At 38.5% G+C, this 18,689-nt stretch overlaps 3 protein-coding genes across 6 annotated transcripts; 1 reads left to right on the forward strand and 2 right to left on the reverse strand.

Annotated features, from left to right (window-relative positions):
* Positions 1-1,782: 1,782 nt before the first annotated feature.
* Positions 1,783-3,935, forward strand: LOC145088486 (Concanavalin A-like lectin protein kinase family protein). Its single transcript, XM_079026851.1, has one exon. The coding sequence runs from the start codon at positions 1,783-1,785 to the stop codon at positions 3,790-3,792; it is 2,010 nt and encodes a 669-aa protein (XP_078882977.1). The 3' UTR covers positions 3,793-3,935.
* A 32-nt stretch (positions 3,936-3,967) lies between these two features.
* On the reverse strand, positions 3,968-7,058 carry LOC145088485 (uncharacterized). Of its 2 annotated transcripts, XM_079026849.1 has the most exons (4): positions 4,917-7,035; positions 4,624-4,825; positions 4,287-4,483; positions 3,968-4,191 (listed from the first exon to the last, which is right to left on the reverse strand). In XM_079026849.1, exons 1-4 carry the CDS (start codon positions 6,703-6,705, stop codon positions 4,100-4,102), a joined length of 2,280 nt encoding a protein of 759 aa, XP_078882975.1. In that variant the 5' UTR covers positions 6,706-7,035; the 3' UTR covers positions 3,968-4,099. The 2 variants fall into 2 exon arrangements, with proteins under 2 accessions (XP_078882975.1, XP_078882976.1); XM_079026850.1 differs by lacking the exon at positions 3,968-4,191 and having other exon boundaries at positions 4,358-4,495; positions 4,917-7,058.
* A 657-nt stretch (positions 7,059-7,715) lies between these two features.
* Positions 7,716-12,181, reverse strand: LOC145088484 (pumilio homolog 2-like). Of its 3 annotated transcripts, none has more exons than XM_079026847.1 (10): positions 11,813-12,181; positions 11,041-11,686; positions 9,884-10,950; positions 9,659-9,800; positions 9,470-9,577; positions 9,170-9,382; positions 8,965-9,075; positions 8,673-8,867; positions 8,402-8,576; positions 7,716-8,309 (listed from the first exon to the last, which is right to left on the reverse strand). In XM_079026847.1, the coding sequence occupies exons 1-10, from the start codon at positions 11,821-11,823 to the stop codon at positions 8,230-8,232; spliced, it is 2,748 nt and encodes a 915-aa protein (XP_078882973.1). In that variant the 5' UTR covers positions 11,824-12,181; the 3' UTR covers positions 7,716-8,229. The 3 variants fall into 3 exon arrangements, with proteins under 3 accessions (XP_078882973.1, XP_078882974.1, XP_078882972.1); XM_079026848.1 differs by having other exon boundaries at positions 9,884-10,445; positions 10,524-10,950; positions 11,041-12,181; XM_079026846.1 differs by having other exon boundaries at positions 11,041-12,181.
* Between the last annotated feature and the right edge of the window lie 6,508 nt (positions 12,182-18,689).

Raw genomic sequence — 18,689 nt, forward strand, 5'->3', positions numbered from 1 at the left:
ATAAATAAGTTGAATGATATATAGTGTACAAAAAAAAAGACTAAATGTAATTAAAAAAAAAAAAAAAAAAAAAAAAAAAAAAAAAAAAAACTCCACCTCCACCATCGCCTCTGTCTTCGCTACCCCCTTCAGAGGCGGTGGTGGCAATGATAGCGGTAGTAGAAGTGGAGGTGGTAGTATAGGCGGCGACGACGGTTTGGGCATAAATAAGTTGAATGATATATAGTGTTAAAAAAAAAAAAAAAAAAAAAACCTCCACCATCGCCTCTGTCTTCGCTACCCCCTTCAGAGGCGGTGGTGGCAATGATATCAGTAGTAGAAGTGGAGGTTATAGGCGACGACGACGGTTGTGGTGGAGGAGGTTGTTGGAGGTGGTGGGGGAGATTCTCTTTTTATTCACGTTTACTATATGTCATCCAACATACTAGCATTTTACCTATAGTAGCAAGTCATAAGGATAAAATGTAAAAAGATTCAACAAATTGAATGGTATATAGTATAAAAAGAAAAAAAAAATGACTAAATATGAACAAAATCAATAATTTATTACACTCATAAAACAAGATCTTGGCACATTTTATAGACCCAAAAAGAAGTTAGAAACTTAGTTGCCTTTCTTTGCTAATATGAAATGATTGGCACATTTTATAGTTACATGTGAAAAGTAACTCTCTTGTCAAATTCTTTGTGCTAGGTTTCTAAAACCAATAATGAGTTAGAATTAATCACCTTCCACTTTCTAAGTCAACTAACAACAATTTGTGGAAAACATTTTTCACTAAAGCTCACTATAAAAACTTTGATTTATCTAAAAAGATATGTTTGTTTGGATTTTATAAAGTCAAAGCCTAAAAAAAACCCCAAGTTTCAAACAATTTAAATAGAATGTTTGAGCCCAATGAGTAAAGATTTGTCAAAAGGGTTTTGGTTTTTATATTAAATGATTATTATTTTTATCATTAAGCACAGTCTCTAACTAAACAATTATATATTTATTCATATACAAATTAACAATTATATGTTTATTTATATACAGATTTTCCAGAGCCTCTATGCCATTTAGATGTCTAAATAATTTAGATATGAATCATTCATATCCTACCAAATAGCCCTTAAATATTTAATTCATTAAGTTTGTTAAGTAAAAAAGAACCAATCCCTAAAGATTCTATTAAGACATGTTAACATGTAAGATAAAATAAAAATTAAACCCAATGCTTCCAATCTTTCCATTAAAAAGTGTAATACCCACAAAAACCGTAGCTTTTTTTCTATCGAAAACGTGATATTACAAGCACTGTATTCGTCGGATACTTTACCCAACCCTAAAGGAAAGAATAATCTATTTATCCGTAGCAGAGATTCAGAGTCAGAACAATGTATGGGATTCGATATTCATCACAAATTCCTATAAATATTATTATTTTTAAATGAATCTAAAATCCAAAAAAAGACCTACACGAAAAAGAGTGATTCGACTTTTATATTTTTATCGTAAACCAAATAAAGAAAAAAAAAAAAAAATCTCACCCGTCCATTATTCCATTGCCTAACCCCAATCGTACTATACATCACATAAAGTCTGAAACATCAACATTTCACCACCCACCACATTTCCTCCACTTCACACACCAATCACTCCTTTATCTCTCTCATGTTTCCTACTTTCTCCTTCACATGCTACAATTCATTAAACCACCATATATACTTTATAACCATTAACAACACAACACTTCCAAAATCAAAACCACATCACATCACATCACATGATCTGATCAAAACATGTTCTTCTTCTTCTTCCCCTACCTTGTTTGTATGTTTCTTCCCTTGTTTACACCATCTCTCTCTTTCTCCTTCATCTTCAATGGCTTCAAAACCCCAAACCCGCACAATATAACCATCAACGGAGCTGCTGACATCACTCCCACTGGCATTCTCAAGCTCACCAATGATACCTCCCGGTTAATGGGTCACGGGTTTTACCCGGATCCGATCCGTTTCAAAGACCCCACTACCAAAAAACCCATCTCCTTCTCTACCTCTTTTGTCTTGGCCATCTTGCCGGGGTACAAAAACCCTGGCGGCCATGGACTGGCGTTCACCGTCTCTCCGGCGAAAGACTTCGCCGGAGCTCAGCCCAATCAGTACCTTGGAATCCTTAACGTCATCAACAACAGGAACACATCAAACCACCTATTTGCGGTGGAATTCGATACCGTTCTTGATTTGGAATTTGGTGATATTAATGATAATCATGTTGGAGTCAACATTAACTCCATGTCATCCAAGAGCTCCACAAAAGCCGGGTTTTTTATCGATGGGAATTCAACAAAACAAGATCTTGATTTAGAAAGTGGGAAAAAGATCCAAGCATGGGTGGATTATGATGGTTTAAAATCCCAACTAAATGTCACTCTTTCACTATATTCACAAAAACCTAATACCCCAATCTTGTCTATACCATTAAACCTCGAATCGGTTTTTCATGATTTCATGTACGTCGGGTTTTCGGCATCCACGGGTGTCCTCGCGAGCTCTCATTATATATTCGGTTGGAGCTTTAACACAAGTGGAAAAGCTCAATCTTTTGATCTTAATAGTCTCCCTTCAATACCAACAGCTAAAAAGAATCACAAAAGTTTCATAATTGGTGTTTCTATAGCCGCCCTTTTAACTCTTGTCATGGTTGCCATTGTCGGTGTTGTTTTTGTGATCAAGAAAATGAAGAACAAAGATGAAATTGAGGAATGGGAGCTTGATGTGGGCCCGCATCGGTATTCCTACAAGGAGTTAAACCGGGCCACGAAAGGGTTTAGAGAAGAGGAACTACTCGGATTTGGTGGATTTGGGAGTGTTTACAAAGGGGTTTTGTGTAATTTGCCTGATTCAAAAACCCTAGTAGTGGCGGTTAAGCGGATTTCGAATGAATCAAAACATGGGATGAGGGCGTTTGTGTCCGAGATTTCAACAATCGGTCGACTCCGTCATCGGAATTTGGTTCAGTTGTTAGGTTGGTGTAGAAAGAGAGATGATTTGTTGCTTGTATATGAGTTCATGGCGAATGGTAGCTTAGACAAGTATATATATGATGATCCGATAATTACTTTAAATTGGGAACAAAGATTTAAAATCATAAAGGATGTAGCGCATGGATTATTATACTTGCATGAAGAGTGGCAGCAAACCGTGCTTCATAGAGACATAAAAGCAGGTAACGTGTTGTTGGATTCTGAGTTAAACGGGCATTTAGGTGATTTCGGTTTGGCAAAATTATGTGAGCACGGGTCAAACACGAGCACGACTAAAGTTGTAGGGACATTAGGTTATTTGGCTCCTGAGTTGACTCGGACGGGTAAGCCGACCACCAACTCAGATGTGTTTGCTTTTGGGGCTTTGTTGTTGGAAGTGGTTTGTGGGAGGAGACCTACTGAGCCAAAGGCGTTGCCTGAGGAGCTTATTTTGGTGGACTGGGTGTGGGACAAGTGGAGACAAGGGGTGGTTTTAGAGGTGGTTGATAAAAGGTTGAAAGGTGAGTTTGATGAGGTGGAGGTTTTGGTGGTTGTAAAGCTAGGGCTGATGTGTTCAAGTAACGCCCCGTCTGCACGACCTCCTATGAAACAGATTGTTAAGTATTTGGAAGGGGAGGTGCCCTTGCCGGAAAATTTAGCTCCACCGTGTGATGGCGGTGACAAGGGTAGTTATGGAATAGAGTCTGAAGATTATGTGCATTCTTATCCATCTTCATCTGCTTTAGACAATGTAAGCAATGGGTCAGTGAGAAGTGAGAACTGAAGGGGGAGTATGTTGTTGATGTTCTTTAAGATATTGATTTTTGGGCTTGTTTATATTTTCTTTATATCTTCAGTTCTGTAGATTGATCTATATGTTGTAGGTGGTTGTGTTCTTTTTGTTATTAAAATCAAGGATTGTATCTATAGGTTGTTTCTGGAACATGCAAGGGCGAAAGTAAATAGTAACTAATATTAATTATTATTATTTTTATGGGTTAAAGAGTAGAATAACATTTACATGACGGAAAATACACCATCAATTTCTTCATATTTAGACAGAATATATTCCGAATAAAGAATAAAGAAAACTAAGAATCCTTACCTACTTCATGTACATTATTTTCACAATTCTCATCTTCACGATCTTTTAACCCAATAAAAATCTCATGATCATCAAACCCTGTAAAGAAAAGACTAAATAAATATAAAAGCTCACAAAATGAAGTATATATTTTTTTTTTTTTTAAAATGATTAAAGAAAAGTTGAAAAAGTACCTTCACCAAGGGCTTCAAAATCATCAACTTGGGGTGGGCCTAAAACCATAATGTTACCTAACGGTGGATCAACAGTCATCCAATCTGACCTACCAATATCATCTGTGTTCATCTCCCTCTCATTCACCCAACCCTCAACATAGTTAATATTGTCATATGAAATCGGATCAGGGTTATCTTCTTCTTTGTTCAAAAACCTAGAAAATCATCTGTATTTCAGTCCAGATTCATGGTTTAGGTACAAAAACATATATATATATATATATATATATATATATATATATATATATATATATATATATATATATATATATATATATATATATATGGGACTTACATTTGCTTTAATCTCATGTTATATTGAACAAATACAATGTCACTGAGCCTCTGGTGTTCTACATAATTCTTTGTTTCATGAATCTGTTGGAATGGAATCCTGTTTGGTTTACACCCAACCAAACTACAAGTTTGACTAAGTATACGAATAGCCAAACGAGCCAAATTCGGACAAGCCCCTCCATATGTAGACCACCACTCAGCTACATTGTTAATCAATAACGAAACATAATTATGACTCAAATTGTAGCTTCAAAACACCATATTAACATAAGATTAAGATTTAAGGCTTACCAGGAAGTAAAGTCTCTCTGCCTCTTATAGCAATTTTCCTCCCAAAATCGCCAGTGGCTTCACGATAAGATGCTGTTTCTTTAACAATTTTATCTTGGATTGTAGTGTCAGGAACCAATCTTTCTACACAATCATACACTGATGACCTGATTTGAAGATGTATATCTCCTTCTGTACTGTAAAAGAATTTTGGATTTAAATAAAAACCTGCAGTGTGAAGAGGGTGGCGATGAAGTTGTTCCCACCTACGATCTATTATGTTCCAATAAACCATATAATCTTTCTTATCAATAAGTTCTTTTTTGATTGCTTCTTTTGCCCGATATACCCCTGCATAAACATACCCCATTCCTGGTCTCTTTTTCCCACTAACAATTCTCAGAAGCCTCAACAAAGGATCTGTTAAATGGGTGATCACTGTACACATTGACCAAAAAGATGGGTTGCTTATATAATCCAAAGTAGTGTACCCCTCTTCTTTCTTGGAATATGAACACTCCATCCATTCCTCTGAGGTTACCATGGATTGGAGGTTGTGCTTCACACTTACCATTCGTTTCAGTGTGGAGAAATCTGTGGATGCACGTGAGGGACCCACTACAACGATGTCTACTCCAAAAGTGTACCTTCTCATCATATTCAATACAAAGCTATGGTTGTATATGAATCTTGATATTGATCTAGCTTGTTCAAGAATCGTACTTATCCATTCAAGTTCTCTGAAATCATCTAACATCAAATCCACACAATGAGTCGCACATGGAGTCCAGAAAATGGTGGGGAAATTATCGGTGATTCGTTTCCCTACTTCAATATAACGTTCTTCATTGTTAGTAACAATCTGGAGAACATTTCTTACTCCAACTTCTTCAATGATTTCTTTGAATAAACCATATAAAGCGTCTATGGAGTCTATAATGTTGATCACATCAACAGACCTCAAAAACATTAGCCCTTCGGGACAATAAACTGAGAAATTCAGAAACATTTTACCATTTTCTGAAGTCAATTCATCGACTAAAACAGAGCAACCACTCTTTCCCCAAGTCCCCATGCATTGATCAACATCTGTTCTAACTTCTTGAACTGTATTCTTTAAAATCCAGCTTCGAAGATCGTGATATGAAGGCCCCACAACTCCTGACCCTTGTGAAGCAATTGCATCAATCATGGGCTGGAAATACATGGAGTTCACAGCATCTAAAGGTACACCAACATCAAATAAAAACCTCCCAATTGCTAAACTAACTTGATGGTTAACCCTTTTTGAATCATCATACACAGTATCAATAAGAGCAAGAGCATTCGAACCTTTTCTCACTCTACATCCTTTCTTTCTTCTACCTCCACCTCTCTTGCTACTTACAGTACCTTCTTCTTCTTGATTCAGTAATAAACTAGGATTGGGCTCAATAGCTTCTGCAACAGGAAGCATCACAGCTTCAGTGTTCAAAGCAGATTGATTACCAAAAGAATCAGTCTCGCCAGAATTGAAATTAGTGATTTCTTCAGCCAATTTCTGTTTCTTTCTCTTCTTCACTACGACACCATTTAAGCTCTCTTGCATCAACAGACGAACATCAGGCTGTACTCTTAAACAACTGGACGCATTACCTTTTTGGCCTGCGAGGTGTTCTTTAATCCTGTGAATTCCACCGCCCTTGAACATTTTGCCGCAATATATACACTTGAGCTGAACCTTATCGCCACTTTTGTACATTTGGCAATGCTTCCATGCTGGATCATGTTTTTGTGAATTTACAGGTACTGGTTCTAAATCGGAAGCCATTTTTCAGACTTCGCATGCAAGCGCAAAGCTAGCTATCTTTATAATATCTATATTTAAGCACTAATAATCTACAGCATTAGTAGCTACACATTTCAACCATTGACGAATAAAAGTGTATCGTCAAACAATCATATATGCAAAATCAACGACAACAGAAGAGCATACAAAACCCGGATTGGACAGAAGAAAAGGTTGATTAGACGGAAACTTACTTGATTTTTTTTAATTTCGTCGTCGAAATTCTGGGGAGACCGAGTTATGGAGGTTAGGGTTAATATATAGTCGGAAGATGAGTCGATGTAGAACCGGATAGACCGGTTACGTCTCCACTTTCACGGGTTTTTATCAGCCCGGGTTTTAATATTAACCCGATTTTGCGGTCCAAGTAAGCGTTGAAAAGTTGCAACTTCCCCAAAATAAACGGTTTTCTAGAAGCGGATCCGAATATCTCGGGTTGCATTTAACATATTGAACCGGATGTTAGTTCGACCGGCGGTCGCCAAGAAGAGACCGGTAAACGCCTCCATCAAACCGGTAATCTAACAAATTTTCATGTAATTATCAAATTAGGAATAACTGTTCTCAATCATGACTCCGGCTTCGTGTAGAACGACGAATTGTTCTTAATTTTCACAAACTAAAGATATTTTAATTGAAGTTTCTTAGTTGCATATGGATTTTGGATTAATATTAGGGATTTAGAGTACATACTACATCATGAACATGATTTGTAGCCTATATGATGATTTCTTCATCGGAAGAGCGACTTTTCTTCCAATCCGAAACAGAAACATGCATTGCTGCTGTTCATCTTCTACGAAGATTTCAATTGCGGATGTACCTCCGTTTAGACTAATATCTGAATCTACGGATCTTTACTGTAATCGGAAGTGCTTTTTAAAAATTATTTTTTCCACTTTTCATGTATTTCCAAAAATAGATACATATCAGGTTAAAGATTCGCAACACAAATATCAGCAGAAAGCAAAATCCAAAAATGGCACACAAGGTGAAGAAACCATATTTGAGAAAAGGTTTAGCTGAATAAAACAGAACATATGAAGTTCATACACAAGGAAAACTTATATGGTCATTCCTAATACACCACAGCCTCTGCAACCACACCTCACCTCTCACCACAACATAACAACACACACTTCCATTTCCTTTCTTCTTCTTCTTCTTCTATCTTTCCTCTTTTTACAGGCTTAAACAACTTGTACAGTACACTCATCTTACCTTCTCTCTCTCTCTCTCTTCAGGCCACGGGCATCTTTCACCCTCTTTCAGCCATGGCGGAGACCCCATATTTCCTAGGTATATCCTCAAACTAACAATGTACAATCTTTTATTTGCAAATTCACTCTTACATATCTTCCAAATAAACCCGGAATAAGAGCTTCATAGCACCAAAATAAACCCAAATAAAAAAAAACTAATAAAACACAAACCATCCATCCATCATACTTCAGACTTCATACTCAGTTAGCTGTACAACTTCGATCACCTTTCTATAACCTTTCCCTAAGTAGTAGTAGTAGCAGCAGCAGCAGTAGCCATGGAAGCTGCAGCAGCATATCCCGCCAGTATCCCAATCCTCCTTTCTGTCAAATCAACAAGCAAAGCATATCACAAAATGATTCATCAAAACATGCATGGTTGATGGTTCTGATTTTATTTAAATATAGTATTATACCTCCAGCAGCAACAAGTTTCTCTACACGAGCAACTATATGTTTCCCATAAGTATACTTTTTCAGAGCATTCAGATGAACTTTAATACGATTAAGTATCATTTCAAGTTGGCGATCATCGCAAGTCTCCAACACTTTTTGTACAACATAATTAGCAAACTGATCTTTCATCATTACCTGATACCAAAAAATAAAAAAAGGTATTAAACCTTCAACACTGATTTTGTATTTTTGTCATGGAAAACTTAGAAAAAAAATCAAGTAAAAATGAACCTGGAGTGGTTCGTTTTCATCAGTGGTGCCTAGCATCTCAGTGACAAGAATCTGCCGCTCCTCGGGTGTACCGAAAGTCAAACATTTTTCAACAACATTGGAAGCAAACTTTTGTTGACTCATTTGAACTATCTGCCCGATTAATTGATCGATAATAGACGTGCGTTCGTGTGGCTTTCCATGTTCGAGCACATGCTGTTACAAAAAAAAGAAAAAACATCAACATTTTTTAATCGTTTAAATAGTTTATACTTTATACAGAAGCATGTTTTGATCGTTCACAAAAACCTACCTGAACGACATAATTCCCGTATTGATCTTGAGCAAGCATGCGTACAGATTTCAAGATTTCATCCATGACTATGGTTTGAGTTTTTGGGTTGCTACAGTGCTCGAGGACTCTCTGTTGGTAAAATTTCAATAATTTAGCAACAAGATCAAATAAAGAAAGTGAAATCGGTTACCCAAATGTTTAAAAAATGAAAAAAAAAAAATACCTGAATAACGCGACAACCATATGGGTGAGTTGATAATGTAACAACTTGATCATAAAATGTTGATATGATGAAATGAATAGCATCTTCCGGAATGCATTCAATGCACTTTTGAATAACATGATTACCATTTTGATCGCGTACACATCGCATTACATGACCATCAAGCTCTGCCACCATTTTTCTTTGTTGGTCCAAGTCAACTACCTCGATAGCCTAAATGAAAAAAAGTCAAACTCAAACTCAAACATATGCTTTCGAATGCATAATATGTCTTCTAAGTTGTAAAGTTAAAAAGTTTACCTTTTGGATTACTCTGCAACCATACATCTGTAGACTAAGGGTTAGAACATGGTCATCAAGCTGGTCTGCCAGTTCTCTTATTTGAGAAGCAGTTCCATGTTCAAAAAACTATATTTATAAAACAAAAACAAGAAAATTCTTTAATGTCATATATTGATAAAGAATAAAGATAGTCAAACACCAATTTACCTTCTGGATCACATAATTACCGAATACATCAGTCATAAGCGAAAGAGCCTGAGGCATAATTTCATGAAAAACCATGTTTTTCTCTTCTGTGGTAGCGGTTTCGAGCTTTTGTTGAATAAATCGACTTCCATACTGATCGGAACTGCATAAATTAAAGTTTAAAATGAGTTTTTGTTATGTCATAAGTGTAGTTGTAGCATGAAGAAGTAAAGCTGTAAGACTAACCTGAATTCAACAACATGTCCTGCGATTTCTGAAAGCTCAAAACACTTGGTTTTGTTACTCTTGAACTCATCAAGCAAAGAAGATGCAAAAGCTTCTTCAAAAGATCCGGTGAAACCTCCGGGTAAGTTTCTCATTCCAGAAGGGAAACGAAGACTCCTTTCTCCATGTCTGACAGGGCTGCCTGAGTTAGGGAGGAGAGGTCCGGCCAGTGGACTGGTGGGGTAGTTTCCATAGTAACCATGTGTTAAACTGTTTGTTTTGTTAAGGTAAGGAAGACCATACTGTGATTTTTGAGGTGATAGTAGGCCTGAAAGGTAAGCTTTCTGAAGTGCTAGTAACTCCATTGTTGGATCATTCAGAGCAGCAGCGTATTGAAGATTCTGTAACTCTGCAGCTGCAGCGAGTATATTAGGTCCCAAAGCAAACCCACCTCCCATGGCTCTGGAATCCATGCCACCACCCATCATGGAAGGTGATGCAGGATTCATCACATACCCACCTAGCCCATAGTTTGAATAAGGTGAATTTGGACTGTCCATGTGTTGGTAGTGCGGAGAACCACCTGCTCTCAGATGGGAGTTAACCGGAGAACCTTGTGCATCGCCTGAAAAAGAAGGGTTGCTCATGTTGAGATACAAACCTTTGTTGGTCAGGTATGGATGTTTGATATGGGTGTTCTGCTCATCAATCTCGTTTTCTTGATTTGTCATACCATCTGCTGATAGACTCATGCCTGCCATGGCTGCTGCTAGGTCGGAATGTTCAGATGGAGCAGAGTTAACCCTGCCTCCCGCGGCAGGAATGCGAGGGCTAGCCAACCTAGCCACCAGTTGAGGGTCAGGAGTGGTGCTTCTAGACAAAGAACCACCGAGTGCAGATGCGTACGTATGAGAAGCTGATGACATCGCGTGAGGATGGTTTGGGCTCGAACGTAAAGCTTCCATGGAAACCAGATCTTGGTGAAGACCAAAATGGGTTTCAGAGGGTTCGATGTTGTCGTCAAATGTGTTCCGGCTTGCCGGACGAGATGGGTGACGAGAACTAGATGCTGCTTGAGTCATGTCATCCTGCAGTTGGAAACGGAGTTTAAGCAATAACTAAAAGGGAAGATTTCAAAAGCTACAAATTTCAGACAAAAACGATCACAAGTTTCAAACCTTAAAGATCTCCGCAATGCTCTTCTGCCTACTTCCTGACCCCAATCCAGGCAACCCGATAAGCCCATTGCCTCCCCATTCGGCGGCGGCAGATTCACCGCTGTGTGACTTCCTCCATTCGCCCGGTCCATGATTCTCTTCTTTGTTCCCATTGAACCCTAGCTGGCTTGCAAATAGAGACCTAGTATTACTCCCATCATCCCTGTTTACCTTCCTCCTATCGCCAATAGCAGAGCCACCAATCCCACTTCCACCGCCGCCTTGCAGGCGCTGCGCATATCGCCAATCCTCCTTCGACAACAGCGGCGGCGGAAGCCTAGGGTTCAGATTCACATTAGCGTAGTAATACGAAATGTATGCCGGATCAGACCTTAACTCATCTTCTGAAATCCCGCCTAACTCCGCCGTCAGACCACCACCACCACCAAACAGTCCTCCGACTGCATTCAATGACCCTTCCACCGTCGGCGGAGCTGAACCGCTGCGATACATATTTAGCTCCCTCTCGCGATCGCTGCTACTGTTACTCATCATACTAGTACTGCTAATAACCTCTTGCCTACGCTTCTCCCTCATCAGCAAGCTCAGCTCCTCGTTGTTAGAAAGCACCGATCGCATTCCGATATCGGACATCATCTTGGAATAACTATCAGTAATCATCACAACATTTGCATGAAATTAACCTCTTCAAATAAAAATTAAATACTATCGAGCTTCAATTAACAAAACTTATAAAGCTACGATCTTTACAAACTTCTAGATCCTAAATTACCTTAATTGCATAACAATCTACTGAACCAAACAAGTTTTTTCGTAATAATCTATTGTGTATGTGTAAATTTACAGAAATCTTTTAAAGATCCGAAGATTCAATATGAACCATCCTTCCAATCGGCTGATCGCCAACAAAATAACAAATTTTTTTAGCCATTTTCAGTGTGCTAAAGATTGAGTGAGAGACTTTCGAACAGAATAGTGCAAGAGAGAGTGCTAAAAGAGAAAGAGAGGGGATTGATAAGCACGAGAGGTGGGATGATATAGACCGTTAGATTAAAAAGGGTGACGGTAGAGATTGGATTGTGTAGCGTGATTTGTTCTTACAAAAGCAAAGTTTAGGGTTTTATTTCAAAGAATCTTGAGCTGATATCCGATTTGCTTGGGTTCTTGTTATCACTTCATTATTTTATTTAAAATTAAATTATCTATTTATATAAAAAAAAACTAAGGCAATTCTTCATGTACCATATCTCCTCGTCATATTAATTGTTAAGAAATAGGGCAATTGTCCTCGTCACCAAAATCATTATTCTATCAATTTAAAATTTTGTTCGGTGTTAAATTATTAAGAAGGTGTTTCGAGTACTTATTCAAAATGATAACTATTTGTACTTAAATTATTAAGAAGGTGTTTCGAGTACTTATTCAAAATGATAACTATTTGTAATTCGACTTATAGGGGTGTTAAAATGAAAATTTTAAAATGTGTTGTGACGTATAAAAAATGAAATTTCTGGTGTGTAACTTTTATAAGTTTTTTTTTAATCTATATTCAAACACTAGTTTTAACTTATACTAATGTGAAATCGATAATAATTAATAAACTCCTTAAATCAACTTAGTCAAACACATCTAAAAGGCAATATAATTTATAGATAATGATGTCTCGTAAAATTGTTAGAGCAATATGTATAATGAATAAAATTATCATTTTAACCTTCTAACTATTTACCCAATAACTTGATGATATTAGGATCCCTATTCTTCCAATTTTGATTCATTTTGGTATGCTGGGAAGATGAGGAGATGAACTTTGGAATTCAGTTATAGAGAAATTCAGCAAGAAGCTTTAAGATTGGAAAGGTGTCCGCCCTCTTAGGTCAAGCTGGTAAGGCCTTATTTTTAACGAAATTCACTCTTCAAAGCTTGCCTTTATTCCCTCCTTGCCCGGGGTCTCGAAAGGAATGGCTAGTAGGATTGAAGGATTTTGGACAAAATGTCTACGGGTGTTGGAGGGAGAGATAGAATTCATGATATCGCATGGGAGAAGGCTCTCTGAAGCTTCGTTTTGGAGGCTTGGGTTGGAGCTATAGCTATTTAGACTATAAGCTAGTTATTTCGGTGTACTTGTTGAGCAGGTCGACCCTCCATCCCTTCGTTCAAATCCATCAAGATTACTATGCTAACTCATACTATTGCCCTTTCACTGATGTCGGTAAGGAGAGTGTCGGACAGAAGATACAAATAAGAACAGCTTTGACAACATCCATCTCTGTGTGAGCCCTCATCTCATGTTCCTACTACCTATTAACTTCAAGTGGGAGTGATGGACGAGTAAAGGTTGCCAAATCTTTCTTCCCCGTGAATTGGCTTTAACTGAAATCGGGCGGATCGGCTTCTCCCTTTGAGCATAACATGTTTTTGGGGAGTAAGTCACTTAATATATTATAATATGTAAGAATCGATTCTTACATCACATCAAAATAGCATGTCTATATAGTTATCTACATGCAGTTCCTCTTTTTTACCTTCCATTAATTTTGAAAGAGAAGGTTTCCTCTCACCTAAAGAATATATCAGAGAACGACGACCTACGCATTGCAACCACAACATTACTGGGTAAACTAGTATAGATTTCGGAAACTCGGGATCCCCCTAGTTGAAGACTATCGTCCACAATTAGAACCATCTAAAATAACGTCTATGATGGATCTATTACGAATGTCTCGTCCCAGAAGACCATCACTCAAGTTTCACTGATTGAGCAACGCAATTATTTCACAGACCTTTATGTTCCTAGTTAAAGTGTAGGCCTTTTGGACTTAAGTTGGGATTTGGTATTTCGAAGCCCCCATGTGTTACTATCATTTATAGGCATCGTCTGTACTTAACAGTTCCTTTTAGTGTAGGTTCTCAGAGATATATGGATTAATATAAAACAAAGGGGGGGGGGGGGGGGACGAAAGAGAAGAAAAAAGATAGTTTACTTGCTTAGTGTTTGTGCGCTAAGGGAAGAAATATCAACAAGTCGAAACTTTCGAAAGCGCACTCGATCTTCTCAAAATCTCTTAAGATAAGAAATATATACCCTACGAAAAGGAGCGAGCGAAGAGAGCATAAAGAGCTTACTTATAAGGTACGAGCTTAGAGCCTTGCGTCACTCTGGTATGCTAATCACTTTGTTGTACGAATTTGTAAGGGTAGTCACTTAGTGCGACAACACTATAGGATGCAAAGAAGTTTCTGTTGGATCAGGTGTCTAAGCCCATAACTATTTTGGTATGTACTTGACCCGATTATGAGCATGGTCCTTTTAGGTTGCCTTCACCATAGCAACTGATAGGATGAACTAAGGAGAAAAATGATTAATTATGATTTATTAATATATTATATGAATAATATATTAAAAGAGAAATCATATTGTTTAATTAATATTAGTCAAGAATTAATTATGTGGCTAAAAGACATTAATTAAATAAAGGGGACTAGAACTGTCAATTGTGTGATAGTTGAATATTGGGCTAATAGACTCCATAGAAGTTGGAGTGGACGAAATCTATGGGGAAACCCATTAGAATTCGTCCAAGGCCTCTAAGGAGAGTGTCCATGGGCTGCTTAGGGCATAAGCAGTCAGATTAGGGTTTCCTGGTTGAAAACCCTAATAGCCTAAGTATAAAAGGAACCCTTGGCAAGCCAAAAACGTCCCTAACCTTCTAAGAGAAACCCTAGGACGTTTTTGGTGCCTCCTCTCTCTCTCTCTCTCTCTCTCTCCTTGTTCATCTTGTTGCATATGGTGTTTGTGACTCCATTAGAGGTGCAACATTTGAGGCACTAAGCTTTCAAAAGTCAATTACAAGATGAATTCAGATTGTTATTGCAACATAACAATCAAGGTAAGATCTAAACTCTATTCTTTTGTCAATTTCGATTATTGTATGCTAGAATTATGTTTTATGAGCTTTGGATGATTATTGCATGTATATTAGACAAACGAGATCCAAAGCTTTAGGGTTTGCATGTACACCATAGGATTGATGTAAGGCTCATAACCCATCAGCTTCGTCACCCTTCTAAAGTTTCTTTGATCACTTAGGACATACAATCTTTCAAAAAAGAAAGTGGTTATGAAGTGAATTGCATTGTGCTCATCAACAAGTAATATGCACCATGCTGAACAAAGGTTCCTTTTTTCTCTTGAGATATTGCGTATGATAGGAGAAATAAAGGTTCCTTTTTTTCGGTATGTTGCTTCACGAACAAGGAGAGATAGAAAGCTAGTATTATATAATGAATAATAAGAGTCTGGCACTATATAGGAATCCAACACCTAGTGATTTACATTTTACACCTTATCTTCTAGACTTTTGGTGGAAAAACTAGTCGGGTCTTCCAACAAGAGTTCCATGACTTTTTAACCTGCATAAAAAAAGGAAGTATTTCGCGCGTCGGGTTTGATCCTGGTGTCGAGCAAAGTAGAGCGAATGAAAAAACTTGAATGAGAAAATCATTTTCAAATGAGACTTTATGGTCGTCCTACGCCAATTGATCAAGAATTTATGGTAAATGAGGATTTTCTTTTATTTTCAGGTGGTACCTCTTGCAACATCTTAATTTGTTAGGTATTCTCTTTTAACCCTTGGATTGTGATTTGTTTACAAAATTGGTCCCTAATGGCATTTTCGTAATTTCGGCCATACATGAGTACGTTGGGCGTACTCTAAGTACGTTAGGTGTACGTAGCTAGGGTACAAACCCTAATTTTTAGGGTTTGGACACTATTTAGACATCTTTATGGCCTCACACTCCTTCTTAACTCCATCCTCTTTCCTCACTTTCGAAACCCTAAAGTGTGTGAGTGCCTTGTGAAGCTTGAAGAACCTTTTGGTGCCATTTTGGAGCTTTTTGAGAATAAGGAAGAACATTGAGGTTGTGGTGTTCACTCAAGACTTGGATCTAGCATCTACATTCCTTTATGCATCTTCTGGATGTATAAAGCTCCAACCTTGACGAGCATTTATTTTAGATCTAGTTTTAGCTTAAAGTTGGTCCCTTTTGTCCCAAATCTTGACCTTTGTGAGCATGGAATGCTCCAAGATGTTTGAGTTGTCCTTTCATATTTTTAGGGGCGTGTTAAGTCATAAAAATGGGATCTTGGACATTCGTTTCTTCCCATGCATGGTCTAGGTTGTCTTAATTGGGTCAAGAAGTTAGGGGGTTTGTTATTAAGGTCTTAATATACATGCAAAACCATAAAGTTGGAAACTTTGTGGTTAAGATCATATTTTAGGGTATGGATCTAGATTTTGGGCGAAGGTGCTTAAGGATTAAGCACTTAATGGGTTGAGTTGGTTGGCGGCTGCGTACGTTGGGCGTACCAAAGGTTACGTTGCACGTACGTGGTCATCCCTTCGTTTTTTGGTCAAATGTTTGGTACACTCGGCATACCTGTTGTGTACGACCAACATAATCACTGAGTTGACTCAGTTGACTCAGCAGACTTTGACTTGGATTTTGACTAGGGTTTGACCTAGGGGTATTTCAAGTATTTTGATATGTATGTTGAGATTGTCGTCACTTAATTCATTGAGGTGACTGGTAGAGTGATCTCGGAGCGGCGTGCTATTCAATTTTCTTATCTGTTTATGAGGTGAGTCTCCTCACTAGATCCATGGGTCGAAGGCACCAATGTCGGCCAATTACTTTGTTGTGTATAATGTTGGTTGTCTCTATAATACTTGCATAACAGACCAAGATCTGGCCCCTGGCAATTGTATGAAAGACTAGGATCTAGCCCCTAACACTTGTATGTAAGACCGGGATTTGACCCTCAGCATTGCAATAAAAGACCAATTGTATGTAACACCCAAAGTTTTGAAGGCCAAGAAAGGAAAGAAAACCCTAAGTTTAGGGGTCGACTCGGCGAGTCCAAGGAGGAACTCGGCGAGTCCGAGCGGGATCCGGGTCGAGGAGTAAGTGACCGACTCAGCGAGTCGGCCAAGGAGACTCGGCGAGTCTGGTCTAAACGAGGAAAACCCTAATTCCGGGAGTTGTATCATATATAAAGGGTGTTATGTCCCTCCCTCAGCCTCCACATCATCCTAGAGAACCTGTAAACCCTAGATTTCGTGTGAGCTTCCATCATTTGAGAGAAATAGCTTTGGAGGAAGGAAACTTTGGAAAGAAACTTGAAGATCAAGAAGGTTTCTTCAAAGGATAGGTGTAGATCTGAGATCTACTTCATTTTATGTTCATCTTGGAGGTATTAAACTGCCATTTTCCCTTCTTTGCATCTAGATCTATTTTGTTATGAGATTTGGGGGTTTTATGGTTGATTGAGACCCAATTCGAGTTTAGGGGCTTAGATATGTTGTTGCCACTTTAGATCTAGTGTTGGGATGGTCCAATATGTCATAAAGCATCAGAAGATGAGTAGTTGGTGAAGCCCTTTTGTCCTTAAACCAAACCCTAGTATGTTTTGAGCCTAGATCTCTTTAGTTATACGTAAAGTTTGCAACTTTACGTGGGGATTGAGCTTTGGAAGTATGGATCTATGATTTGGAGTCCCTGCATGACTCAAAAGTCCTCTGCATGTATGGAGATCTGAATGGACTCAGCAAGTAGCATGAAGATTTGGAGGAACTCGATGAGTGGGATGAACAGCTCGTCGAGTCAGATGAAGTTGGGCAGGAACTCGGCGAGTTGGATGAACAACTCGGCGAGTCTGTTGAAGGTTGTCTTGGATTCGGCGAATCTGTTCTTGGACTCGGTGAGTCAAGTTGCGAAACCCCAAACCCTTCAAGTTGAGACTCGAATCAGTGAGTCGAGTGGAGACTCGGTGAGTTGGACAGGTCAGGACTCGGAAATCGGTAGACTCGACGAGTCGAGTCGCAAAGAGAAGGACTATGAACATATGAACTCGGCGAGTCAATAGGGTGACTCGGCGAGTAGGGCTGACCTGTAAGGTTGACTTTGACCAGGACTTTGATTTTGACCAGAGTTGACTTGGTTGTCTTTCGGGGGTCAGATAGACTCAGTGTTGCTTTGATATTGGTAGCTCGGGGAGCGAGTGGAGCAGGAGTTCAGAGAGTTGCCGGGCAGCAACTAGTGGGTTCATCAGCCAGTTCAGCCACTGCAGGTGAGTTTCCCTTTGTATGAATGGGTCTACGGCCACACCGCCGACCCATGTAGTTATGAGTAGAAGACCCGGGGGTTAGCCCTAGGCACAGTGATATAGGCTTATTAAGTCATAAAAATCATGCATTATCTTAATACTTTATGTTGATTTTATCTCATTTAATGAAAAAAAGATGTTTAATTAGTTTATAATTTCATTTTTCAGCAACAATTACATGCTCGAAAGGAAAATGAAGCGGAACTAGCGATTGGAAGCTTGGATCTTGGATTTTGAAGAAAGAAGGATGTTGCTGGACAGCTTGACCCCTCGTCAGTGTTTTGGCCATATCTCATGAACCGTAACTCCGATTGACGAGATTCAAAATGTTCTGAAAATTAGAAACAATTTCGGACGACTTTCGTGTTTTGAGAAAATGCTAATTCGAAACGTACTCGGCGAGTAGGGTCGATTACTCGCCGAGTTGTATCGAACTTTCGCGATTCTGGACGCGCTGACTTGCCGTACACGGGTTTTAAGT

The sequence above is a fragment of the Lactuca serriola genome, chromosome 2 (assembly GCF_051521515.1).
Source record: "Lactuca serriola cultivar US96UC23 chromosome 2, Lser_US96UC23_V15, whole genome shotgun sequence".
NCBI classification, from domain to species: domain Eukaryota; kingdom Viridiplantae; phylum Streptophyta; class Magnoliopsida; order Asterales; family Asteraceae; genus Lactuca; species Lactuca serriola.